The sequence below is a fragment of the Gopherus evgoodei genome, chromosome 13 (genome assembly GCF_007399415.2).
Source record: "Gopherus evgoodei ecotype Sinaloan lineage chromosome 13, rGopEvg1_v1.p, whole genome shotgun sequence".
NCBI classification, from domain to species: Eukaryota; Metazoa; Chordata; order Testudines; family Testudinidae; genus Gopherus; species Gopherus evgoodei.
The window spans coordinates 32,454,340-32,481,459 of record NC_044334.1 but is presented as its reverse complement, the minus strand read 5'-3'; the positions used below and the strand labels follow the sequence as shown (position 1 = coordinate 32,481,459).

Here is a 27,120-nt window from a genome sequence, read left to right as displayed (position 1 = left end):
CCAGCAGGGGATCCTCACGGCCAAGATCGCTGTTGCTGGAGCTGAGGCAGCTGGAATGAGAGAGGTAGATAAAACTGAAAGAGCTGGAAGATCAGGAGAAACAGTGGCAGCATGAACTGGAGTTGGCAAAGTTGAGGAGCAGAGAGCCCCCTGCTGCAGTAAGTGAGGGGGGACCCAGGACTACATGGAACTTTGATAAGTGCATCCTGTCCCAGTTTAAGGAAGGGGAGGTCATAGATGAATTCCTGATGGCCTTTAAGAAGGCCTGTAGGCTGCACAGAGTTGACCCTGCAGACAGGCTCTGGTTCCTCACCCCTTACTGGACCCCAAAGCCACAGGGATGTACAGCCGAATGGAAGGGGTGGAGGCAGGGGACTATGAACTGTTCAAAAAGGCCCTGTTATGCAAGTTTGGGATGACTCCAAGGCGTACAGGAAAAAGTTCCGGAGTCAGCGGACACAGATCTGGAACTGATCTTCCGAATGGAGGGATATGTTTACAAGTTGGCAGATGGGGCCAAGACAAAGGAGGACATGGTTAAACTGGTTGTACAGGAGCACCTGTATGAACATTGCCCATCTGACCTGAGGATATGGTTGGTGGATAAAAAGCTAGAGGACCTGCAGAGTGCAGGGCAGCTGGCTGACGAGTTTGTCAGGGGGTAGAAAGGAGTAGTCCCAAAGGAATAAGCCCACCATGGTGCAGACAGTGAGTCACTCTGGGACCCCTCAAAGGGGGAATGTGGAGAACCCCCTCTCCAGGGGAACAACTGGCACCAGGATCAACTGCCCGGCTCGAGGGGACCAATGGAGCATGAATTGTTATTAATTTGGGCAGAGAGGCCACATATGGACCCAGTGCCCCAAGCTCAAAGACAGAGTGAGCAAATCAAACCCTCACAGGGTTAACTGGGTAGGGACCCAGCTGGAGGAGGGGCAGGCTTCCCAGGCAGGAGGGGCAGGCAGCTAACCAACTGCTCAGGAGGGAGGAGTTTCCCAGACCAGATCCTCTGGGACGGCTTGATGCTCCAGACTCAAAGTTCTCTGTTTACAGGGTGGGCGTGGGGCTGTCCCTGCAGAGTGAGTGCCCTGTTCCCCTGGAGGTGGATGGGAGGAAGGTCAATGGATACTGGGACACAGGCACTGAGGTGACGCTGGCCCAGCCCAAGGTGGTGGCCCCAGATTGAGTGGTGCCTGATACATACCTGACCCTGAAGGGCTTGAGCGGGACCCCATTCAAGGTGCCCATGGCAAGTGTACATCTGAAATGGGGGGCCGAGGGCCCCAAGGACGTGGGGGTGCACCACCATTTGCTCACTGAGGAGTTGATGGGAGGTGACCTAGAGGATTGGCCAAGCAATCCCCAGAACGCCCTGGTCATGACCCATAGCCAGAGCCGGTGAGGGGCACAATGCCCTGACTTCGAGGAGGGTACATCACTGGAGGCACAGGACCCTACCCTTTGTCCATCATAGAGGAGGCTTTTCAGAAGGTGGCTGTGGACATAGTAGGGCCTCTCAGCAAGACGATCCGGTCGTGGAAGAAATACATTCTGGTGGTGGTAGATTTCACTACCCGTTAACCCAAGGCCTTGTCTTCTATCGAAGCAGACACAGGGACCATTTTCAGCTGAGTGGGGTTCCCTAAGGACGTCTTGACAGACCAGGGATCCAACTTCATGTCAGCCCTGCTCTGGTGTTTGTGGGAGAAACGTGGGGTTCGGCACATCTGGGCCTCAGCATATCACCCCCAGTCCAATGGGCTGATGGAGAGGTGGATGATGCTGAATACCTTTATGAACCAGCACCCGCAGGATTGGGACAAGTATTTACCTTCCCTGCTGTTCGTGTACAGAGAAGTGCCCCAGGAGTCTACTGGGTTTTCGCCTTTTGAACTGTTACACAGAAGATAAGGGGGCCCCTGGACCTGATGAGAGACAAATGGAAGGGGAAGGCCACTCCCAATGGAGAATCAGTGGTGGAGTATATCTTTACCTTCCAAGAAAGACTTGCTGAGCTCATGGGCTTGGCCAAGAAGAATCTGGCCAGAACCCAGAGGAAGCAGAAGGTCTGCTATGACCGCACGACACAGGCCCGCGCCTACACCACTGGGGACCAGGTGATGGTTCTTATCCCCGTGAGAAAACACAAACTACAAAACACCTGTGAAGGCCCTTTCAAGGTTGTCAAGCAATTAAGTTAGGTAAACTATGTGGTGGAACTGTATAACTAGGCACACCACCACAGGGTGCACCACGTTAACATGATGAAGCCATATTATGACAGGGGGAATGTGGTGCTGGCTGTGTGTAGGCATTGGAAGGAACAGGGAGATGACCTTTTAGTAGATCTATTCCCTGAGACAGGAGCTGGCTCCTCCCTGGAAACAATTCCCCTCTCTGATCAGCTAACAGTTGACCAGCAAGCTTGAGATTAGAGGGGTGATGCATTTGTACTGACAGCTGTTTTCCAGCCAGCCTGGACTCACTAATCTGACTGTCCACCAGGTGGACACAGGATCGCATCCTCCTATAAGATGCTCCCTCTTCTGAGTCACAGGGAAAACTGCTCAGGACCTGGAAAGAGAGGTCAGTGCATCTTCCAGCCCTTGGGCCTCTCTTGTGGTGCTGGTCTCCAAAAAGGATGGGTCAATCGGTTCTGTGTGAACTATTGGAAGCTTAATGCCATTACCATGTCCTCTACACTTGGAGCCTGGCCTTGCTGAGCCTGCCTGCCCACACCTGGTGTACCTGGCACGGAGGGGCAGGGCCCTGGGGTGTTTCTGGAGCAGGCCCAGTCCTTGCACTGCATCAGGATTGGGTGCAGCCTCACCGCTGAGTCCATGTCCCGGGGGCAAGCTGCACAGTGATCTTCCACCCCGTGCAGCCAGTGGCCTGTTCTCCCCAATGCCATGCTGGAATCTCCACATTTATTTGACAAATAAAATTTGCAGAATTTTAAAATAGTGTGTGCAGAATTTTTAATGTTTTGGTGCAGAATGTCCTCAGGAGTAAGAGCTGGAAGAAGTAGGGGGACAGACATTTAGTGAGGAAGCTATGGCAGAAATTGCACTAGAGTTGTGGTGAACAGGGCACTGCTGCAGGGGATCATTGGATCTGGAAAGCAGCACCAGAGGCTAGAGGGCCAGGGAAAGCAGAAAAAGACACCAGCCAAGAAGGCCTGGGCACAGGTTCAAGGGTAGCTGTAGTGGGGGCAAGAACTTTTGTTGGACTTTGAGATTTACTTTGTTCATAAATCAGACCTCAAGGAGGGGTATTTTTGGCCACCAGAGAGCCTCTAGTGGAGCTTATTGATTTATTGGGAAAATGAGGCACAGTACCTCAGACCCACCCCAGGCGGTGAGGGGACACTCAGGTGGTGGTTTACCTATTATCACCATAGTTAGGACTGTACCTCCAGTTATGAGCGAGTTTGTACTGCACAGAGGATTCCTGCCATGGGAGCTCTCTGCATTTGTCTGGCCAGGTGCTGGAACGTTGCCCTTCTGGGCTGGACTGGTTACAACCTTGCTTTCCAGCTCTGAGTGCCTGCACTCCCAGATTTAAAAGTAATGGTAAGGGCCAGTTCCCTCTCTGCCTATCACTGCCTCCTGCCTGATCCTGCCCTGGGCTCCTCAGCCTGCTGTAGCGAGTATTTACATTCCTGCTCACTCTCTCACAAAGTACTAGAAATACTAGTGTCATGCCTGAGTTCAGGGAAACACAGGCCCAAACCTGGGAGCGACACATCTCCCCAGTTTTGGGGCAATGTCTGTCTTTGATGAAGTGTGTGCACAGCACCCAGCACAATGCAGCCAGACGTGACACAAGATTCTCTCTGGGTAGGGGCTGAACTGTGGTTTATATGACTTGGGAAGGGTTGGTTATTAATCACAATCATGAGGATGATATGCTCATGTGTAACTCATTACAGCTACTCAGCACTAAAGTGATTGAACTTAATCTGAGAGTGTCCCTGCCTGGTAGGAAAGTATCACTATCCTCCAGGTCACAGATGGGGAAACCAAGGCACAGAGAGGTGAGGTCAGATGGGGTGTCAGTTGCAGAGCCAGGACTAGAACTCAGGAGCATCCTGACTCCTATAACAGGGTGGGCATAAGAACTAGTGGTCTTTTCATCAGTAGCTCTCAAAGGAGGTCAGTGTCATTATTCCCAATTTACAGATGGGAACACTGAGGTGCAGAGATGTTAAATGACTTGCCCAAGGTCATGCAGTAGAGACAGGACTAGAACCCATGTCCCCTAAGTCCCAGTCTGGTGCACTAAGAATATAAGAATGGGTGGACCATCTAGCCCAGTATCCGTCTACCGACAGTACCCGATGCCAGGTGCCCCAGAGGGAGTGAACCTAACAGGCAATGATCAAGTGATCTCTCTCCTGCCATCCATCTCCATCCTCTGACAAACAGAGGCTAGAGACACCATTTCTTACCCATCCTGGCTAATAGCCATTTACAGACTTAACCACCATGAATTTATCCAGTTCCCTTTTAAATGCTGTAATAGTCCTAGCCTTCACAACCTCCTCAGGCAAGGAGTTCCACAAGTTGACTGTGTGCTGTGTAAAGAAGAACTTCCTTTTGTTTATTTTAAACCTGCTGTCCATTAATTTCATTTGATGACCCCTACTTCTTGTATTAGGGTACAGTGCCTCTCCTTAACAAGTACTGGTAAAGAGCTTTGAAGAGGAAGCGGGCTCAGGAGGTTCCAGCAGTTTCCCAGGATTCTCAGTGAATGGGAAATAAAGGGCAAGTAGTACTGATGTGTAAAATCGCTTTAAAGTACCTTCTTTCCCCCGCCCCCCCAGCCACCAGGCTCTGCTGTTTGGAAGGAGTTGGAATGTGACCCCAGGTTCAAGCGAAGGAAACTGGCCTGTGGTGCAGGGGTGCACAGATCAAAGGCTTTACAACATCCCTCCCCCCTTAATAGCTCCATTTATGATCTCTCTATGAAGGGCTGCTAGGGCTTAAATCCCCTGGGTTCTGTCCCAGAGCAGCTTTACCTCACTTCTGCAGGAGAGAGGGTGAACTGTGAGCTCATTTTATCACAGAAAGCTCTGTCACTTGCCCTTTCTCCAGTCGCAGTGCTTATCTGCTTTGTAAAGTCCAACAGGGAGAGCCTTCTTGGTAGCTTGTCAAGTGGGAGAATCTGCCCTAAGAAAAAGCACTGCAGCTATCTCCCAAGCCCTGCAGTGTTTGCTGGGGCAGTGTCCCCAATTGTCAGGACTTTATCCCTGAGCTCACGACATTCGGTGTCTTTTTGGCAAGTCCCAGCCTCCAAAGTCAAGTGATTAGGTGAGAATCACACCTAAGTAAGTTTCTGGCCCCTGGGTTTGTGGAGAATAGCCTGGCACCCAATATCCCCTAAAGCAGTAGTTCTCAAACTTTTGTACTGGTGACCCCTTTCAAATAGCAAGCGTCTGAGTGCAACCCCACTTAAAAATTAAAAACATTTTTTTAAATATTTAACACCGTTATAAATGCTGGATGCAAAGTGGGGTTTGAGGTGGAGGCTGACAGCTCGCGACCCCCCTGTGTAATAACCTCACGACCTCCTGAGGGGCCCCAACCCCCAGTTTGAGAATCCCTGCCCTAAAGGCTCTGAAAGCAGATGGTAAACAAAACAAACAGAAAGTTGATTGGATGCAGTGGTGGTGCAGACCTGTTGTTCCCAGGATACTGGAGAGCCAAAGGGGATGAGGGAATATCTTTTATTAGACCAAAGTCTTTTGGTGGGAGAGAGACACTTTTGAGCTTACACAGAAGAAGAGCTGTGTGGAAGCCTGAAAGCTTGTCCCTCACCAAAAGACGTTGGTCCAGTGAGATATTACCTCAGCCACCTAGTTGCTCAGAAAGCTTATTAAGTCTGGTGATTTTGAAGGCAATTGTGGTTTTTTAAATTTAATATTTATGTTTAACACATGGGATTGGCACCACTGCTGTAGGGTGTGGAACCAGTACTGCAGATTACTCTGCTTTGTAGATACATGTGTTAAGACCCAATCCCATAAGTGGATCCACCCAAAAGGACCATTATGTGAAAGCCGCCGTCCTGGCCAGCCCATAGGCACTGAAGCAGAGACATCCTGAGCTAAAAGCATGAGCTGCTGCAGCTTGGGCAAAAGAGCCTCAGCCTCATAGCTGGGGCAATACCAGACTCAAAGCAGCAGCAGATCAGGCAGAGAGGGAGCCCTCACACACACACACACCAGCTTGAATCTAAGGTTACTGCCCCATTCATGCACTCTTCTTCCCCCACCCTAGGGCACCAGATGGATTTGAACCCATGATCTCTAGCATAGGAAGCAGGAGTCCTAAGCCAGCTGGCCTACTCTAGCATTCAAGTGGATCTCCAATGCTGCAGGGGAAGGAGTTCCCTTTGTTACAATGCTGGTCCCAACACTGAGGTTTGTAAAGAGCCCTGTATTTTAATGACAGAACAATGTAAATTTGGGGCTAAGCTGCCTAGGCCCATGCTGTCCAGCTGGGTGTTTACAGAGCAACTCTCCACCCTGCTGCTTGGACAGACTGATCCCCCCAGCCCCTCCTGCTCTCAGTGGGTGCTGGGGGTACTCCACACCCCCTTAGATCAGAGGAGTGATCTCAGGGCCTTGTGGGTGTGTTTAGGGTCCTGGCTTCATGGGGCCAAGTGGAAAGATCCTGATCTTGGAGGGCCTCTCTTTGGAGCCTGCTACAGTGAGAGCCTGGGAGGTCAGAGACTATGGGGGAGCTATGCAAAGGTAGGAAGGGTGGGTGGGCCAGTCAAGGAGAGGCAGGCACCCCCCAGCCCTCTGTGCTTTTGGAAGCCTCCCCCTAACACTGAGGCCAAGCAGACAGGACCCATAGAGCCCCTTGTACTGGGACTTGCCCTGGATCTGGCAGTGCATGGCCCAGGCACATTGGGCCCGCCCAGCCGCAGGGGGATAGAAATCTCCCAGGTCAGGGCTGGACAAGTCTCTGAATTTTGGACTTTCCAAAACAGATAGCAGGAGAAAGTGGGAGGGAGGGAGGGAGGGAGTTCTCTGTGATAAAAGCGCTCACAGATCACTGCCCCGCCCCCTGCCACGATAAGGCCCCTTGTTGGCCTTGTAGCCAGGCGGCCTGGCTCCCAGCCGCGCCTGAGAGGGCCGAGCCAGAACGGCCGCCGAAGTGGGCGGAGCCACTGCCACCTGTTCCCGCTCCCCGGAAGTCAAGGTGCGGGACAGGAAGTATAAAGGCCCAGCCCCAGCGCTCAGTTGGCTGCTGGAGAGGACAGATGCTGATGCCTTAGCTCCTGCTGGGCCGAGCCTGGCCCCGCGCCCGCTGCCCCACTGGGGACCGGCCGCCAAGCCTGGCCCCGCGCCCGCTGCCCCGCGGGGGACCGGCCACCAAGCCTGGCCCCGCGCCCGCTGCCCCGCTGGTGACCGGCCGCCAAGCCTGGCCCCGCGCCCGCTGCCCCGCGGGGGACCGGCCAAGGCCTGGCCCGCGCCCGCGACCCGCGGGGGACCGGCCCACCAAGCCTGGCCCCGCGCTCCGCTGCCCCGCGGGGGGACCGGCCGCCGAGCCTGGCCCCGGCGCCCGCTGCCCCCTGCGGGTGGACCAGCCGAGCCTGGCCCCCGCACCCGCTGCCCCGCGGGGACCGGCCGCCAAGCCTTGCCCCGCGCCCGCTGCCCCGCGGGGGACTCCGGGCCAAAGGCTGGCCCCGCGCACCGCTGTCCACGGGGGACCGGCCACCAAGCCTGGCCCCGCGCCCGCTGCCACCGCGGGGGAACCGGCCGCCGAGGCCTGGCCCCGTTTGCCCCCTGCCCGCGGGGGGACGGCCCGAGCCTGCCCCGCGCCCGCGGCTCCACGGGGGACCGGCCGCCGAGCCTGGCCCCCGCGCCTGCTGCCCCGCGGGGGACCGGCCGCCGAGCCTGGCCCCGCGCCCGCTGCCCCGCAGGGGACCGGCCGAGCCTGGCCCCGCGCCCGCTGCCCCGCGGGGGACCGGCCGAGCCTGGCCCCGCGCCCGCTGTCCCACGGGGGACCGGCCACCAAGCCTGGCCCCGCGCCCGCTGCCCCGCGGGGGACCGGCCGCCGAGCCTGGCCCCGCGCCAGCTGCCCCGCGGGGACCGGCCGCCGAGCCTGGCCCCGCGCCAGCTGCCCCGCGGGGGACCGGCCGCCGAGCCTGGCCCCGTGCCTGCTGCCCCGCGGGGGACCGGCCGAGCCTGGCCCCGTGCCTGCTGCCCCGCGGGGGACCGGCCGCCGAGCCTGGCCCCGCGCCTGCTGCCCCGCGGGGGACCGGCCGCCGAGCCTGGCCCCGCGCCTGCTGCCCCGCGGGGGACCGGCCAAGGCTGGCCCCGCACCCGCTGCCCTGCGGGGGACCGGCCCAAGGCCTGGCCCCGCGCCCGCTGCCCCGCGGGGGACCGGCCGCCGAGCCTGGCCCCGCGCCCGCTGCCCCGCGGGGGACCGGCCAAGGCTGGCCCTGCGCCCGCTGCACCGCGGGGGACCGGCCCCCGAGGCTGGCCCCGCGCCCGCTACCCCGCGGGGGACCGGCCGCCGAGGCTGGCCCCGCGCCCGCTGCCCCGCGGGGGACCGGCCGCCGAGGCTGGCCCCGCGCCAGCTGCCCCGCGGGGGACTGGCCGAGGCTGCCTCTTGCCCGGTATCCCAAGGACCAGCCCCGCTTACCCGGCACTCAGTATCCTGAGGAGCCCATGGTGTGGGATGTTGCGGAAGACACAGGTGACACACAGGTACCAATGAGGGGGAGATTGGAAGTGGCCCGGGGGTAGCTGACCCTAGTCTGGCTCCAGGAGACCCCGAACCAATGTCAGTGGGTTGTGGCCAGGATCCCCACCGAGACAGCAGCGGACTGCCTGCCGCTGCTAGGGCCCCGGGCTGGGACCCAGTGGAGTGGGAGGGTCCTGCGTCCCTCCCTGCCACCCGTCCAGGGGTGGCAAACTCCCCCTCTCGCTGGCCTGAGGAGGCCTTTCTTATAGACTTTGAACTGTTGTTTGCTCAGCCCCTGCCTAAGGGTCTGAGCCTTGAACTGCTTGTTGCCCCGCCCTGCCCGAGGGCCTGGGCTTATACACTGTTTGTTTGCTCAGCCCTGCCTGAGGGCCTGAGCTCCTGACTGTTTCCTGCCTCACCAGGCTAATTCGACAGCCCATCCAACTCGTATAGCAAGGCGGCCTGGCTCCCAGCTGCGCCTGAGAGGGCCAAGCCCCCCCAGCGGACCCTTACAGGCCTCTGATATCGGCCTGATCTGTACCAACCCACCCAGCTTCCTGCAGCTAGCCCAGAGCCATCCAGAACACGCCTGCTAGGGAAATAAAAGCTCCCTGATGGGGCAGGGCCGTCTTTGCTCTGCAGAGTGATGTGCATCCTGGCCGCCAAGCCCCTGCTCTTTTCTCCCAGGGGCAGATCCTTTCCCTGCCTCCCCATATGGACACACTCCCTGTCCATTTGTTACTCGAAGGCGAAGATGCCATGGCTGCCACTGGGATGCTGTTAGTCTTTGTTCCCTGCTTGGCTCTAACTGTGGGCTGTCCCACTGGTGCCCCTGGCTGGGAATCAGACCTGAGGATCCCCCCCGGGACTCAGGCTGCATGTGAGAGGAGCAGCAGGGCTGGAAACACTCAGGCCTGGGTGCTCAGGAAGCCATGTGTCCCCAAAAGCCAAGTCAGCCCATTCATGCCCCAGGCAGAGCAGGCTGGCTCTGTCATGGCCAGGGCCCAGACCTCTCACGGAGCTGAGCTCTTAGCCCTTTCCCCCTGGGTTCCCTGCTGCAGGGCTGGCTTGGGCCACAGCTAATACAACCAAGAAATGCAGCTAGCTCCCTGTGCCTGCTCCCTGTGCCTGTGTGTAACCCAAAACCACAGCTGCCCCAGACAAAAGAGCAGCTTCTCCCTCCCACAATCCATATCCAGTTCCAGTTCCCACACTAGAACCATCTTCCATTGCACCCGGACACTGGCAGGTGTGTGGGGCCCCTAATCCTGGGCTGCCCTACCTGTTCTGCCCCTGCCTGCACAGGGGGTCAGATTGCTCTGCTGTTCTCTGAGAGAAACCAGCAGCTTAAAGATAAACCCGATATTCCAGGGCTGCTTGGAGCCTGGGTTCTGAATCCTACAGCAAAAGCCCATGGGTGTCCTCATAGTGCTACGGGATTTCCTCTTCCCCCTCCTCTCAGGGGCTCTGCAGGGGAATCCCCCCACACACACCCTCGCCATTCCTTCCTCTTATGCCCAAGGAGGCATTTCCCCCTTTCCCTGTGCAGTGGTGACAAGCCCCCACTCCCTCTGTGAGGCAAACCGAAAACCAGGGGTGAAAGTAACTTAAAGGACTTGCCCATACTCTGGAATCTGGAGGAGGGGCGTGGCCTCCACCAGAAGAGGCGGAGCCTTTAGATCCCCAGGCTCTTTAAATTAGGATTTAAAGGGCCTGAGGCCAGGGTTGTGGTAGCAGCAGCTGAGAGCCCCAAGGCCTTTAAATCACCCCCTGAGCTCCCAGCTGCAGAGGTGGCTGGAAGCCCTGGGGTTTGGGGGCAATTTAAATGGGGGGATTTAAAGGACCTGGGGCTCTAGCTGCTGCTACCACAGCAGAGCCCTGGGCCCTTTAAATTGCCGATGGAGCCCAGGGCTCCAGCAGCAGGGCCCAGGGCTCCTGCGGCCGCTACCCTCCAGGGCCCTTTAAATAGTCTCCGGAGCCCTGCTGCTGGAGCCCTGGGGTAGCGGTGGCAGGGCTCCGGTGGCTATTTAAAGGGCCCAGGGTGGTAGAGGCAGCAGGAGCCCTGAACTCTTTCAATAGCCACTAGAGCCCCGCAGCCGCTACCCCAGGGCTCCGGCAGGCTCCAGGGGCTATTTAAAGGATCCGGGCCCAGTAAATTGTCCCGGAGCCCTGGGGTTGTGGCAGTGGGGCTCCAGCAGCGATCTGAAGGGCCCGGGGCGGTAGCAGCGGCAGGAGTCCTGGGCCCTTTAGTGGCTGCAGGGCTCAGGTGGCGATTTAAAGGGCCCTGGGCTCCAGCCCTTTAAATTGCTGCCTCAGGAAGCCGGTCCACCCCGGAATTGGGCACCAGCTCTTGCCAGCAGAGGTGGCAGGTTTGTAGAAATTTTGGTGGTGTCCAGAACCTGCCCCTACCCAAACTCTGCCCCCTCCAATTCTACCCCCCATCTGCCCAAGCCTCTGGGAGTCTAGGTGGGGGAGAAGGTCTGGGATGCAGGCCCTGGGCTGATGCAGGAGGGGTGCAGGCTCTAGGAGGGAGTTTGGGGATGGGAGGGAGTGTGGAAGGAGGAGGTGCAGGGATGAGGACTGTGGGGTGAGGCTGGGGTGGATTTGGGATGTGGCTGGGGATGAGGAGTTTGAGGTGTGGGAGGGGACTCAGGGCTGAGGCAGAGGTTTAGGGTGCAGGGGGATGAGGGCTCTGGCTGGGGCTGGGGCTGAGGGGTTTGGGGTGTTGGAGAGGCTCAGGGCTAGGACAGAGAGTTGGGGTGCGGGGGATGAGGGCTGTGACTGCGGGTGTGGGCTCTGGGGTGGGGCAGGGCTGGGGATGAGTTTGGGGTGCAGGCAGGCTGCCCTGGGGCTGGAGTCAGAGAGGAGGACTCCCCCCAGCCCTTTCCCTGCTGGCAGCAGCAAGATCTGGGGTAGTGACCCCCTTACCCCCCCCCCCGGCAGCACACTCACGCCCCCATCACTGCACATGCTCCTAGGGCTCCTCTCAGGTCCAAGAATCCCCCTCATCTTCCCTGTGGTGGGTGCCATGCTGGGGGAGGGGGGGCACTGCCATCACATGTGCAGCTCCTCCCCTGCTGCTGCCCCTCACTGGGGCTGCCCTTGCTCAGCGTGGGGAAAGAGCAGTGACTGCGGGCAGGGGGGCGGCTGTACCAGTGGAGGGTCCCACTGGAAAATGAAAGGGTCTGAGGGGGAATGGCAGCCTGCCCTGGCAGTATGTGGGGGGGGGGGCACTAGGACCCTGTGGAGCAGTTAATGCAGGCAGGCAGCATGGAGCTGCAGGGGATGGGACCCAGGGAGGTGCATGGGGCAGCAAAGGGGGGGCCGGAGCACACTCAGGGGAGGCCGGAGGGAGACCCAACCCCGAACATTTGTGGAGCTGGGCTCTCGGACCCTCAGTTTTGCTGGAGCCAGGAGTCAAGAGAGGGGGAGAGTGCTCCATTTTCTTGCCGGTAGCTACTGCACTTTTTCTTACCGGTCCTCTATACCGGCCTGTACCGGCTTACTTTCACCTCTGCCTAAAACACCCCAGGCAAACTCAGGCCCGGCCATTTTCTTCCTGTCTCCCAGGAGTGGGAACAAGAAGAAAGCTCCAGCAGTGGCTCAGTGCCTGCGGCTGATATCGGCTCAAGGGGCAGCTAGAGCTAGCTTGGCCCCACACCGCATCTCCCCCTTCCTCCAGCCCGTTACCTCTGAGCCAGCGCAGGAGGAAGTAGTCGTCCTGATTGGGAAGGGAGGGCAGCACATCCTGGAGGTTCTCACGGAACTGCAGAGAGAAGAGGAGCAGGGACCGCATCATGGGCACTTCCCAGTGCAGGATCAGCAAAGCTGGAGGCACCAGTTGGGCCCCGCAGAGCCCACAAGCTGTGTCTCAGTGCAGAGGCCAGGACTTCTCACTCAGCCCCCATGACCTGCCCCCCTGCCCCATCCCAAGGTGCTGGGCCCTGGGACTCCCAAGTTTGATCTCACGGTTAGACTTTAGTCAGGGCAGGGGCAAGGAGGAGGTAGACTCCCAAGGGGCACGTTGCATGCAACTGCCCAGGAAGTGCCCAGTTGCCAGGCCACAGACAGCCCCATGTCTTCCCTGCCATCTGGCCAAGGCCTCTCACAAGTTTGAGCTGTTTCCCTCGACTGCTAAGACTGAAGGGCAAAGTGACTGCTGAGCATGTCTACAGCAGGACATGTCTCCTGCATGGGCTTTGCGCTCCCGGAGCTGGGGGCGGCAGAACAGCAAAAGGCCTGCACCCAATGTTTGGGCCCCAAGTGGAGATGACCAGACCGCAGTGACTTGTGGCTGGGGGGGAGGGGCCCTCTCCCTTTCTGACATCACTTATGCCACAGGCCAGGATGGCTGTAGGCACAGGAGTATGGGGGTGGGGGGGCAGGGAGCTGTCTAATGAGGAGCTCTTCACCATGGCAACGTACCCCTGCCCCTAGAGATCAGGGTTTCAGGGAAGACCCTGTAGAAGTGGAAAAGACCCATTAGGTCCCATCTAGTCCAGCCCTCTGGGCTGGAGACAGGGTTATTCTATTTCCAGTTTAGCTGCAGGGTCCTATGGGAGGCACTTCCACCACCTCCTCTGCAGGCCTGTCCACAGCTCCAGAGATCTTGCTGGTGGGGTGTTTCCCTGCTGCTCCTTTCTAATGCATCACTCTGAAGGGGCATTCAGCTCCTTACACAGCAGCCTACGCAGCACAACTGCCTGTGGGGCTGACACCCTTCAGACACCCATCCCCCCAAGTTAATATTTCAGTCCTGTAACTCATCCCCAACCCTGAGGTTCAGTTCCCTGGGGTTCAGCTTCGGTCTCTCCTTCGCAAGGGCATTTCAGTGCTTTCATTGATAGCGCTCTGGACACAGCTCTGGTTTTCACGCTGCCGCTGCCAGATCAAGGCCTTGGTCCTGATCGTCAAAGCCGTGGGCCAGTGAGGAGCCAGCTCATCAAGGCCCGTTCCCCAGCGATCTTTTGTGCTGTGACCCTTCTGCCACTTGGGCACCGCAACGGGTTGTTACTGCTCCTGGGAACAACCCTTGCATAAGGGGACTCCCTGGCCAGCATAAGAGATGTGGTGGGAAAGGGGGCTTGGCCTCAGCCCTGGGGCTCCTGTAATTTAAACTGGGGCTACCCATGCCCAGACTGCCCTGGGAATAGGGGGAAACCAAAGGCAGTTTAAAGGCACAAGCAGGAAGCGAGCAATGAAGAAGCAGGGCTACTGGTCACTCAGCCCGCTGCGCTCCTTGGGAAGTGCTGGCACAGAGCCCAGGCAGGGGGGAGATGGGGTCTGGTCTGGCTGTGGAATCAAGCTGCCCATGAGATGAGCCTGACCCAGGGTCTGACCGTCCATGGGGGAGCGCACGGGGCCCACCTCTGGGATCAAGCCTTCCTGCCCTAGCTGGACTGCCAGTCACCACAACACTCCCCCATCCACAGCAACGCTTCCCCAGACCACCCCAGGCAGAGCTTCCTGAAGGGGCCAAACACAGCATGAAATCTACTGGGGGCCTCCCTACACCTGGCTAACTAATCAGCTCAGCCTTGGACGTGGCTGTGAGGGGAACCAGATGGGGTCCTGGAGTCTGTTTAATGCCTTGCAGTGCTGGGGGCAGGGCAGCACATCCCACCCTGTGACCGGGGATGCTTGTCATGCTCAACAGTGGCTCCTTCTGGCCAAGTGAGGAAATAGCACAGCTGAGCTGGAAGGGAAACGGGTAGCCCTGATCTCAGTCTCCCAAAAGGGGAGGCATTAAAGCAATCTTTAGGGGTCTAAAAGGGTCTCTAAGGTTCCTGAAGGAAACCTTCAGGTGCTAGCATAGGGCACGTGGATGGCGGCATGTGGGCAATTTGTGTTGGAGGCAACATTTCTCTCCTTGGGCCAGCAGTCCTCATCTAATCACAGAGCTGGCCCCTGCTCAAGATATGGAGAACGGGGGGTTAATGGCTGGGAATCGCTATGCATGCAACATTGGCATCAGTTTGAGAGGCAGCAGGGGAGCCAAGCAGGTGGCCTTGCGTCAACTGCAAACCCAACATGGGGTGCAAAGGGCAGAGGAGGAATCAGTCCCAAGTAATAGATGTATAAATTAAGCCTGAGCCTGCAGGTCAGCTGATTTTCCCCCGCTTCCCAGGACACACACACCAGGGTCAGCCACAGCTGCATCAGGGCAATGAATAGCATAAATCTCAGAGGGGCAGAGCACTCTAAGTCCTTCCCTTCCCTTCTTAATGGGGCTGGTTAGATTATTGTGGTCTGAAATTAGGTGTAATTAAATCTGGGATTAATTCCTTTGCCTTGAGAACAGCAACACAGAGGGGCCGTGCAAAGGGAGGATAGAATGAAAGCCCAGCAGTAGCTCTGGAAAGCAGGAGAGGAGAATTTCCAAAGATCTGTTGTCAATTAATGCTGTGCCCCAGCTTTGATTCCTTGAACCAAAGATATTGCACAATACAGATTTCAATTATGTGCAACTATGCATCAGATCAGACCCTCTGCAGAGAATATAACACTTCTCATTTGGCAAAACTTCCCTGACCTTCCCAGTGCTTAAAATTCATCTCTCTCTAACTCCACCATCCATCTAAAATACCCTCTCCAGCCTCACTGATCTCGTCCCAGTTTGCCTCTTATAATATAAAAACAAGGGGACCTCCCAAGGCATTAAAAGGCAACACAGCTAAAACTGATAGGAGGAAACACTTTAAATGTCTAATTCATCTTGCATCCCACGAAGTGGGTATTCACCCACAAAAGGTCATGCTCCAATACGTTTGTTAGTCTATAAGGTGCCACAGAACTCTTTTCCGCTAATTCATCTCTGGAGCTCACTGCCACAAGACACAGGTGAGGTAAATAGTTTGATAGGGTTTTGAAAAAAGTGTAAGGTGTTTATAGTGATGATGAGAAAGAATAAAAATGTGTAAAGGAGATCAGCTTTCCTGCTCCAAGGTATAACCGCACACCCAGAAATACGTGACTAGAAATGGCCCCCAATGGGCTTGTTATTCTTAAGGTCCACATTTTCGAGACCATCCCTGATTTTGGGTGCTGATTTGAGAAATGATTTTCTAAGTGCTGAGCACCACCAACCTAATTTGAAACCAAGGGAGCTTTGGGCCCCCAGCATCCCTGGAAATTTGGCCTCAGATCTCTCAGCACCAGCAGCCTGGGAGGCAACTTTGGAAAATGTGGCATTATTGTCCCTTATCGAAGGGTTTTGATATCTGCTTCTGAAGTATCTGATGCTGGCCACTGCCAGAGCCAGGACACTGAACTAGAGGGACCTTGGGCCTGTTCCAGGCTAGCAACTCCTCTGTCCTGCTACAACTTGGGTCAAAAAGGCAGAGGAGTCTCCAAATTGCCCCTGACATTACGGCACATGGCAGGTTCCAGCTTCACCTCAAAAGGAGAGACTTGGACATCCCCAGCCTGTCATTGGGGTCCTGGTTTGTTTGAAGTTTCTGTGTCTACGTATTTAAAATCAATTGTAAGCAGTAGCACAAGGTATTGGCTTGACAACCCAGCAGGCCCTACATTTAGGCACAGAAGAGGTCAAACAGCCAGCGACAGGATAAACTGCCCCCTTTCCTCATCGCTAGTACGCCAGTGTGCCAGGAATTCACCTCTTGGTGTGAGGGAGGATTCAGTCACTGGGCCAGGCATAGACATGCCAAACCTATGGGAAAAAAAAAACACAGAAATTGGGCTTGTTTTTGACTTAATTGGCTTGTGAGTTGCTTGTTGGCTAGTTTTTGGCTTGTAGCTTGTAGCTTCTATCTTTTGATCAGCTCCCAGTAAGCAGGGGCAAGGAGAGGCAAGGAGGGGGAGAGAGTCAGGGGTGCACAGCGGGCCCACCATAGTCCCAGACTGCACACCAGGGAGATCTAGTCACATAGAGTGTTGGGGTTCTCAGGGACTGGCTTGTTTTGAAATGGGATTAGCTTGATTTTTGGCTTATTGTGAAAGTCAGGGTGCTTATTTATCATGTGAAAGTTGGCAACTGTGGCCAGGCAGTCATTCATCCCTCTGCTGAGGCTGAATCATTCTGGGTTTCATGTGGACACAAATGCATTTCACAGAGGGCCCTGTGTGTCTGTTAGACAACAGTGACTCTTAGCTGCAGTTGAGCTGGGATCCATGTTCCAGGACCCTTTAAAGGAAGACATGCATCGTAGTTTGGAATGATGCAACAGATCATCAAAACCAACTGAACCACATCCAGAAATAAATCAGTATGGAATCGGATTCTCCCTGCCCTGCCCCTTGGGAGATCGCTGACACCTGTGCAAAAGAGGTGTGTGTGAAATGCAGCCCAGCAACTTGCACAGGGGTCAAAGGCCATGCAAGGTGCAAGAATCAGGCTCCTGGGTCTAACACCAGAAACCTTTCCTATGCCAGTTGCCATAGCCCTGTAAAATCTGTGGAGCTGAGACTTCCTCTGATGAATGCAGATTTCAGTGGGGAAGGCAGCCACCTTTGAATGCTGTTTCGAGGTGACTTTCAGGTGATCTTTAGGGGAGCTATGAATGTAGTTCTACACTAAGTTACTGTCACTTGGACTTGTTTACTTTCTAGACAGACAGAAGGACCTGGACTTGTATATGATAATTAGCTGCAATCCCTCCCTCATTCCCACACAAACATACCACAGAGAGCTCCTGGAATGTCCCACTCTTAACCCATGGCCTCCCTCTCCCTTGACTGCCAGGAAGTGGGATGAGGGAGAGGGAGACTGGCTAACCTAGTAAGGAGGGCTTTAAACTAGGTTCGACGGGGACAGGTGAGCAAAGCCCACAGGTAAGTGGGGAACAAGACCTGGGAGATAGGTTGGAAACAGGAGGGAGCACGGGCTATAATGGCAGAGAGGAAGGAGGGTCAGGGCAAAGCTGGGAGGCAAGATCAAACCAGTATCTTAGATGCCTATATACAAATGCAAGAAGTATGGGTAATAAGCAGGAAGAACTGGAAGTGCTAATAAATAAATACAACTATGACATTATTGGCATTACTGAAACTTGGTGGGATAATACACACGACTGGAATGTTGGTGTGGATGGGTATAGTTTGCTCAGGAAGGATAGACAGGGGAAAAAGGGAGGAGGTGTTGCCTTATATATTAAAAATGTACACACTTGGACTGAGGTGGAGATGGACATAGGAGACGGAAGTGTGGAGAGTCTCTGGGTTAGGCTAAAAGGGGTAAAAAACACAGGTGATGTCGTGCTGGGAGTCTACTACAGGCCACCTAATCAGGTGGAAGAGGTAGATGAGGCTTTTTTCAAACAACTAACAAAATCATCCAAAGCCCAAGATTTGGTGGTGATGGGGGACTTCAACTATCCAGATATATGTTGGGAAAATAACACCGCGGGGCACAGACTATCCAATAAGTTCCTGGACTGCATTGCAGACAACTTTTTATTTCAAGAAAGTTGAAAAAGCTACTGGGGGGAAGCTGTTCTAGACTTGATTTTAACCAATAGGGAGGAACTTGTTGAGAATTTGAAAGTAGAAGGAAGCTTGGGTGAAAGTGATCATGAAATCATAGAATTTGCAATTCTAAGGAAGGGTAGAAGGGAGTACAGCAGAATAGAGACAATGGATTTCAGGAAGGCGGATTTTGGTAAGCTCAGAGAGCTGATAGGTAAGGTCCCATGGGAATTAAGACTGAGGGGAAAAACAACTGAGGAGAGATGGCAGTTTTTCAAAGGGACACTATTAAGGGCCCAAAAGCAAGTTATTCCGATGGTTAGGAAAGATAGAAAATGTGGCAAAAGACCACCTTGGCTTACCCTTGAGATCTTGCGTGACCTACAAAATAAAAAGGCGTCATATAAAAAATGGAAACTAGGTCAGATCACGAAGGATGAATATAGGCAAATAACACAGGAATGCAGAGGCAAGATTAGAAAAGCAAAGGCACAAAATGAGCTCAAACTAGCTATGGGAATAAAGGGAAACAAGAAGACTTTTTATCAATACATTAGAAGCAAGAGGAAGACTAAGGACAGGGTAGGCCCACTGCTCAATGAGGAGGGGGTAACAGTAACGGGAGACTTGGAAATGGCAGAGATGCTTAATGACTTCTTTGTTTCAGTCTTCACTGAGAAGTCTGAAGGGATGTCTAGTATAGTGAATGCTTACAGGAAGAGGGTAGGTTTAGAAGAGAAAATAAAAAAAGAGCAAGTAAAAAATCACTTAGAAAAGTTAGATGCCTGCAAGTCACCAGGGCCTGATGAAATGCATCCTAGAATACTCAAGGAGTTAATGGAAGAGGTATCTGAGCCTCTAGCTATTATCTTTGGGAAATCATGGGAGACAGGGGAGATTCCAGAAGACTGGAAGGGGGCAAATATAGTGCCCATCTATAAAAAGGGAAATAAAAACAACCCAGGAAACTACAGACCAGTTAGTTTAACTTCTGTGCCAGGGAAGATAATGGAGCAGGTAATCAAAGAAATCATCTGCAAACACTTGGAAGGTGGTAAGGTGATAGGGAATAGCCAGCATGGATTTGTAAAGAACAAATCATGTCAAACTAATCTGATAGCGTTCTTTGATAGGATAACAAGCCTTGTTGATATACCTAGACTTTAGTAAGGCATTTGATACGGTCTTGCATGATATTCTTATAGATAAACTAGGAAAGTACAATTTAGATGGGGCTACTATAAGGTGGGTGCATAACTGGCTGGATAACCGTACTCAGAGAGTAGTTGTTAATGGCTCCCAATCCTGCTGGAAAGGTATAACGAGTGGAGTTCCGCAGGGGTCTGTTTTGGGACCGGTTCTGTTCAATATCTTCATCAAGGATTTAGATGTTGGCATAGAAAGTACGCTTATTAAGTTTGCGGACGATACCAAACTGGGAGGGATTGCAACTGCTTTGGAGGACAGGGTCAAAATTCAAAATGATCTGGACAAATTGGAGAAATGGTCTGAGGTAAACAGGATGAAGTTCAATAAAGATAAATGCAAAGTGCTCCACCTAGGAAGGAACAATCAATTTCACACATACAGAATGGGAAGAGACTGTCTAGGAAGGAGTATGGCAGAAAGAGATCTAGGGGTCATAGTAGACCACAAGCTTAATATGAGTCAACCGTGTGATACTGTTGCAAAAAAAGCAAACGTGATTCTGGGATGCATTAACAGGTGTGTTGTAAACAAGACACGAGAAGTCATTCTTCCGCTTTACTCTGCGCTGGTTAGGCCTCAACTGGAGTATTGTGTCCAGTTCTGGGCACCGCATTTCAAGAAAGATGTGGAGAAATTGGAGAGGGTCCAGAGAAGAGCAACAAGAATGATTAAAGGTCTTGAGAACATGACCTATGAAGGAAGGCTGAAGGAATTGAGTTTGTTTAGTTTGGAAAAGAGAAGACTGAGAGGGGACATGATAGCAGTTTTCAGGTATCTAAAAGGGTGTCATCAGGAGGAGGGAGGAAACTTGTTCACCTTAGCCTCCAATGATAGAACAAGAAGCAATGGGCTTAAACTGCAGCAAGGGAGATTTAGGTTGAACATTAGGAAAAAGTTCCTAACTGTCAGGGTAGTTAAACACTGGAATAGATTGCCTAGGGAAGTTGTGGAATCTCCATCTCTGGAGATATTTAAGAGTAGGTTAGATAAATGTCTATTAGGGATGGTCTAGACAGTATTTGGTCCGGCCATGAGGGCAGGGGACTGGACTCGATGACCTCTCGAGGTCCCTTCCAGTCCTAGAGTCTATGAGTCTATGAGAGGTTTCCCTGCCAGCCAGCATCTCTTGCTTTCTTTTTATTGTAACTTGAAAGTTCCATTGAAACTGACAGGAGGAGTCATGAAAACCAGCTGATGAGAAGAATGCAAAATAGAATTGTTGAGAGCACACGGCACTTCTAGGGCTGCAAAGGCTCCCCAAGCACTAATGAATACTCATGGCTTCCCCAGAGAGGTAGGGAAATAGAATTGTTCCTATTTTATAGCTGGGGAAACTGAGGCACAGTGTTTAAGTGACTTGCCAAAGTCCATGCAGGTAGAGCTGCAAACAGACTCCAAATCTCCCAGGACCCACTCACACACCTTACCTACAAGGCTGTTCTTTATTCCTTAGAGGAACAGGTTTAAACCCCTAAAGCACATGCACTCTTCAAATGCAGTGGGGGCTGGTTCTCCACCACCTTGTGCCCTCATTAGCACCTTATGCCCAGTGCATGTAAAAATGCTACCAAAATTCCCTTCCCCATTTACATCTGTGGTGGAACTTCCTGCTCACGCTGCATACCTGGCTCAGGGGTCTGCAGGAAGGGGGCTAGCCGGAGCTCACTGGGGGTGGGTGCAGTTTGCCTTCATGCCCAGATCCCTGCCCCTACCTGCCTGTACATACACTGAAGCAGCTGCTGTACGACAAAGCCACGTTTTGCTCCCCAGACTGACAAACGCGCATTCAAAGCTGACAGCTCTTCCCTCTAAACACACTGGGGAAGAGGTTCTCTAAGTCCAGCTGAGAACTCCCTTGCTCTGTACAGGGAGCTCTGAGCCAGTGGCTGCCACCAGCAATGCTCACACTTCCCAGGTATTTGTAATACTGGTGGGGGATTGTATGGATGTAGGTTTGTATCCAGCAATGCTGGACAGCAGAAGAGGGGCCTTTTCCTTTAACACCTCCCTCAGCCCTCTCTTCCCTTCCTAAGTTCAGTACAGATGCATCTGAGTTAGCATCAAAAGAAGAGCAGTTTCATAAAAGGCCCCCACAGGTGCACGTTAGGACAGAGAATAGGAAAGAGCAAATGCGTGCAGAAGGGCAAGGGAGAGGAAGATGGGAAGGAGGGGTGAAAGGCTCAAAGGAGGCAGGAAAGGCTCAAGGTTTACAATGAGAGGAACACATTGGGGGCAAAGAAGCAACCATGTGAGTTAAACCACTTCTTCCTGTCTGGCCTTGCAAGAGGCCCTATGACATGGGGCAGGAGCACTGGCTGTGGAGGGGCTCAGAGCTACTCCCGTCCAAACACTTCTCTCTAGGAGCTGCAGGGAACAACACATTAGGCTTCACTATGCAAAGGCCCAGCTACTCCTGTCCAGGGAGGAACTGTCACTGCAGGAATGGTGGGGGCTGTGGGGCAGCTCCCAGCCTGTCCCTGCAGGAGAACAGGGTAGTGGTGCTTTGTGCAGCGAGGACCCTGCAGCTGTGCACTCATCACCTTTCATTCAGAAGCTGCTTAAGGAACAATTGCCAAGTAATCAGCCTGCGGCCATGAGCCTTTTCCACCAGATACAGGCCATGAATACTGCCTTGTGTCCAGTCCCTTCCGCTAGTCGCCAGGCAACCACATGCCCCAGTGGGGGTGCCAGCTCCGTCACCTCCAGGGCCCAGCAGCATCCCATTTCCTACTAATGACACATCTGAGGGTATGGAGGGTGTGGGGGAGTCCTATTCCTAGTCACCCTGAGAACTTCCTCTGCTCCTTCTGCACAGTCTAGAGGGAACTCATTAGAGGCTCGTCAGCCCCCAGAAACCCAGCATGATCATGCTCCCAAGAGCCTGGTGCCTCTGCCAACACTTTCTGTGCTAATCACAGCTGGGACTGCCACTCACTCCCCAGACAGGCTCCTGTGTGAGTCAGCTCCTGGTTCTGGCCTGGGCTGCTCCAGGCACCTGAGTCCCACAGGTGCTGGGTGCTGAGGAGCGGGAGAAATCTCCTTGCAGGATGGTCCTGTGCAGGGTTACCAGATAGCAACTGTGAAAAAACAGGACTGGGGTGGAGGGTAATAGGTGCTTATATAAGAAAAAGTCCCAAAAAACAGGACTGCCCCTTTAAAAAAATGGGACATCTGGTCACCCTAGTCCTGGGTGCAGGTAGATTTGAAATCTTGTTTACAGCCTGCGGGTGAGATCAGGTAAACTGCCTCCCGGTCAGCCTGGGGGCACAGATGTGCTTTCTCCCAGTCTCTTGCACCCCTCTAAGATCCCTACTTCTATCTAGGTCAGGGTAGCGGGAGGGGCTGCGAGCTCGGCCTGACCGGTGCTCCAGGCGCTGCACGGCGGCATCGGCAGCGTGGCCTGGCTCCCGCTGAGCGGCGCGGCTGTAGCACCACCAGCCACCCTAAGGGGGCAGGGATCAGGGGGGTTGGATAGAGGACAGGGGAGTTCAGGGGGGGGTAATTGGGGGTGGGGGAGTTGATGGGGTCGGCACGGTCAGAGGGTGGGGAACAGGGGAGTTGAATGGGGGCAAGGGTCCTGGGCGGGCTGTCAGGAAGAAGAGGGAGGTTGGATGGGGGGCAGTCAGGGGAAGGGGTTCCAGGGGCAGTCAGGGGACAGAGAGAAGGGGTGGTTGGATGGGGCAGGGGTCCCGGGGGTCCATCAGGAAGGAGGGGGAGGTTGGATGGGGAGCAGTCAGGGGTAGGGGTTCCAGGGGCAGTCAGGGGACAGGGAGAAGGGGTGGTTGGATGTGGCAGGAGTCCCAGGGGGCCATGAGGAATGAGAGGAGGGGTTGGATGGGGTGGCAGGGGGCGGTCAGGGGACAGGGAAGGGGGGTGGATGGGGCAGGGGTCCTGGGGGGGCATCAAGGAATGCGGGGGGTTGGATGGGGCAGGAGTCCCAGGGGGTGGGGGCAGGCCACGACCCCCTTGCGGGGAGAGGAGGAAACTTGTTGTTTAGATTTTGGCAGCTCATCACTGGCCGCGGGGGTGGGGGGCTGAGGAGGCGAGCGGGCAGGCAGTGGTGGGGGGTGAATAGGCGAGTCGGGGAGGGGGGAGCTGAGAAGGTGAGGGGGGGGCAGGCGAGCTGAGGGGTGGGGGGCTGAGGAGACGAGCTACGAGTCGGGTGGCTGACCCGTTCTACTGATCTGGCCTGGCTCCCATCCCCTCTCCAAGGGTCGCAGCTGTCTGGAGGTGCTGCCTTCCTCATCCACACCTCCTTCATTCAACAGGGCAATTGATTACAAAGTGGGGGGAAGATCTTATTCTACTTCTAGCAAAAAGACATTTTTCTTTTACCTTAATTATACTACCTTAGGGGCCTGCTATAACATATTACCAAGGTTCAATACCACTGTTTCGGCCGGGCGGCACTGGAGAAGGAGGGTTTGTTTCTGTGGGGCAGGCGGCACTCGGGGGGGGGTTGTTTCGGGGGGGGGGGGCTAGGTGGCACTGGGGGGGTTGTTTTCACAGGGTAAGCAGTGCTGGGGGGTTATGTTTTGGGGGGCTGGACAGTGCTGGGGGGGGTTCAGCAGCGCTGGGAGGGGGTTTGGCAGGGCCGGGGGGGGAGGGGTTCAGCCCTCAGCTGTTTTCTTTGGAGTAGTATGGCCCTTGCTGCTTTACTAGTTGTGCAGGCCTGATCCAGGTGCTTATACAGCCCCCAGCACTGCGGGATCCCAGCATCTCAAAGGCACAGCGCTTGGGGAGAAAATTAACACCCCCTCCCTTCCCCCACTGGAGGAGGTGCGGAGGAAATAATCAGCATTGCTGAAGAATAGGGACTGTTGCTAGATCTCACCTTGCCTAACGCCTCTGCCTGCGTGGGGCTCAGATCTCCCACCCTGCCACTCATGGTCTCTTCTGTGTTGGCCAGCTGGCTTCTGTGTGCAACCTCCTCGGCCCAAGGCAGTTCATTCCAGGCTTGATCGTCCTGTGCCAGGCTGCAAGCTCCACCTCTTAAAGGGGACAGCTCCCTGGCAGCTCTCATGGGCTTCAGACACGCAGGAAGCATGTAGGATGCCAGGCAGGCCCAATTTTGCTGGAAGGAGAGGGCATTGTAGCCAGAGTGCTGTGGCAGAGGTGTTGGGCAGGGAGCAGTCACACCCGTGCGTGGCTGGCACTGTCTGGTACGGCCCCTGCCCCTTGACAACCTGTGATAATAGACCGTAACTTGTGCCTTTGACCTTGGACTCTTGCTCCGTTGCCCAGTTTGCCCTCTCAGTCACTAACCCCGTCCTGCCTGGGCACAGCTGCTGCTGAAAGCTTCGATGGCCCCTGCAGGAGTGTGTTTGCACTGAGACGAGATGGGAGATTTTGATGCCAAGTTTTCGTTTTATTCCTTTGGATCAAAATTTGAATTCACCCAGAGATCCCCCAGTGTCTGCACTGCCAACGCACAGGACATGCCCCATGCCCCAGACCGGCTGCCTTTGTCCCAGCCCAGAGTTCTCCCCTCCCCTTTGTTGTTTTTATTTTGCAAACACACTGTTCCCTTGCATTCTCCAGTCAAAGCACCCAAAGAATCGGAGGTCTCTCAGCAGCAATGCTGAGCACTCGCACCTCCCACTGACTCCAGGCCAGGTTTCTTCAGACTCAGGCACTAGGGTCCTGACCCTTGGGTGGTGGCTAAGCTAAACTCCGTGCAGCTTAGAGGAGGGGGAGAAGAGGAAAGCATCCCTATGCCACCTTCCTGCCTGAGTCTGAGGCCCTCCAGGGAGTGGGTCAGCCCCTGGCACAAGCTAGAGCAACCAGAGGGCTGCTCTCATTTATGCTTAGCTGCAGTGGTTCCCAAAGCCCCATTCCAGCAACAAGAAATGTGCAGAGGGCACTTCCATCATTGCAGGTTGTGATTGCTCTCTATGGCAAGAGCTGTCGTCTTTGCTAAATTGCTCTGTACAGCACCTGGCACAATGGGGCCATGATCCTTCACTGGGGTTCCTAGGTGCTACAGATAGTTAAAAATATCAAAACACCCTCTCCCACAGTTATGCCCCATGCTGGGAACTGCAGGTTCTGATCCATTCATCTGGTTCTGCAGCAGCCAGGCCACGGGCAACTGGCTATGCAGCCTCTTTACGCCTGCAGAGCTGGGGTGCATGGGACACAGTGAAGGCCAGAATCAGGGCCTAGGTTCTTCTGTAGCTATCAGGCAGCTTCTAGACTCAGGCTGCAAGTGCTAGAGAGGCCACTGCCAGGAACCGGGGAGCAGGATTGGGGTGTCCATGGCAGAGACACCAGAACTGCCTCTAGCCTGGCAATCATCAAAAATTCCTGCACCATTGAGCTAGAGCCAGCACAGCTGCCCAATGGATACACTAATGTGGACTGACCCCAGGTGTTTTAGCCCCATGGTATCTAACCTGGTACAGGCTATTATTGTTTGTATTGCAGTAGCATCTAGAAACCCTTATCATAGACCAGACCCCCATTGTGTTAGGCCTGGTGCAGCTCCTTCCATAGTCTTCTCCCACCTTTAGCTTCTTACCTGCTGCCCACCCACCCAGATGCCTGGAACAGATTCCCACCTTGGGCTGTATAAGTAGGGGCATTGCCAGCAGATCGAGAGATGTGATCGTTCCCCTCTATTCAACATTGGTGAGGCCTCATCTGGAGTACTGTGCCCAGTTTTGGGCCCCACACTACAAGAAGGATGTGGAAAAATTGGAAAGAGTCCAGCGGAGGGCAACGAAAATGATTAGGGGGCTGGAGCACATGACTTATGAGGAGAGGCTGAGGGAACTGGGATTATTTAGTCTACAGAAGAGAAGAGTGAGGGGGGATTTGATAGCTACTTTCAACTACCTGAAAGGAGGCTCCAAAGAGGATGGATCTAGACCAGGGGTAGGCAACCTTTCAGAAGCAGTGTGCCGAGTCTTCATTTATTCACTCTAATTTACGGTTTCGCGAGCCAGTCATACATTTTAACGTTTTTAGAAGGTCTCTTTCTGTAAGTCTATAATATATAACTAAACTATTGTTGTATGTAAAGTAAATAAGGTTTTTAAAATGTTTAAGAAGCTTCATTTAAAACTAAATTAAAATGCAGAGCCCCCTGGACCGGTGACCAGGACCCAGGCAGTGTGAGTGCCACTGAAAATCAGCTCAAGTGCCACCTTCGGGACGTGTGCCATAGGTTGTCTACCCCTGATCTAGACTGTGGCAGTCTAGATGACAGAAGAAGGAGTAATGGTCTCAAGCTGCAGTGGGGGAGGTTTAGGTTGGATATTAGGAAAACTTTTTTCACTAGGAGGGTGGTGAAGCACTGGAATGGGTTACCTAGGGAGGTGGTGGAATCTCCTTCCTTAGAGGTTTTTAAAGTCAGGCTTGACATCCCTGGATGGGATGATTTAGTTGAGGATTGGTCCTGCTTTGAGCAGGAGATTGGACTAGATGACCTGAGGTCCCTTCCAACCCTGATAGTCTATGATTCAGAGCCACCCCCTTCATATCTTGCCTTGAAGTCCTACTTCACCCAGGAATGCTTCAGATGTTGCTGTCTGCGCTAATAACCTTCCCATGGCCTCCTGTCCCTGAACAGCTGTCTCTGGTCAGTTCTTGGCATGTCTCATCTGTGTTTGTCTGATCTCTCCTAGCTCCCAGTTTACCTTCAGCCACAAGCGGGGTTGTCATCAATTCAAGGGTGGGACTTAATGGATATGCTGGACTGGTGGCTTACAGGAGGTGAGGGTATCACAGCACTATAAAAAGTATTAATATTTATAAGGGAGCAGAGAACTAAGATTCCCGG

The 27,120-nt window shown here is 54.3% G+C and overlaps 1 protein-coding gene across 3 annotated transcripts in view; it reads right to left on the bottom strand.

The window, feature by feature from the left end:
- Positions 1–27,120, bottom strand: part of SEC14L2 (SEC14 like lipid binding 2) — a 72,811-nt gene that overhangs the window by 27,481 nt on the left and 18,210 nt on the right. The window contains exons 1-3 of one of the 3 annotated variants that reach the window (XM_030582859.1): positions 24,172–24,258; positions 16,322–16,374; positions 12,393–12,468 (exon numbers count right to left, since the gene is read on the bottom strand). Coding sequence is in view for 1 of the 3 variants with exons in the window: in XM_030582858.1 (XP_030438718.1) it covers positions 12,393–12,468; positions 24,172–24,225 (130 nt within the window). In the remaining 2 variants the exon portion in view is untranslated. Of the gene's footprint in view, positions 1–12,392; positions 12,469–16,321; positions 16,375–24,171; positions 24,299–27,120 lie in introns of those variants that run through there. The other 2 variants (XM_030582858.1, XM_030582860.1) reach the window with 2 other exon arrangements.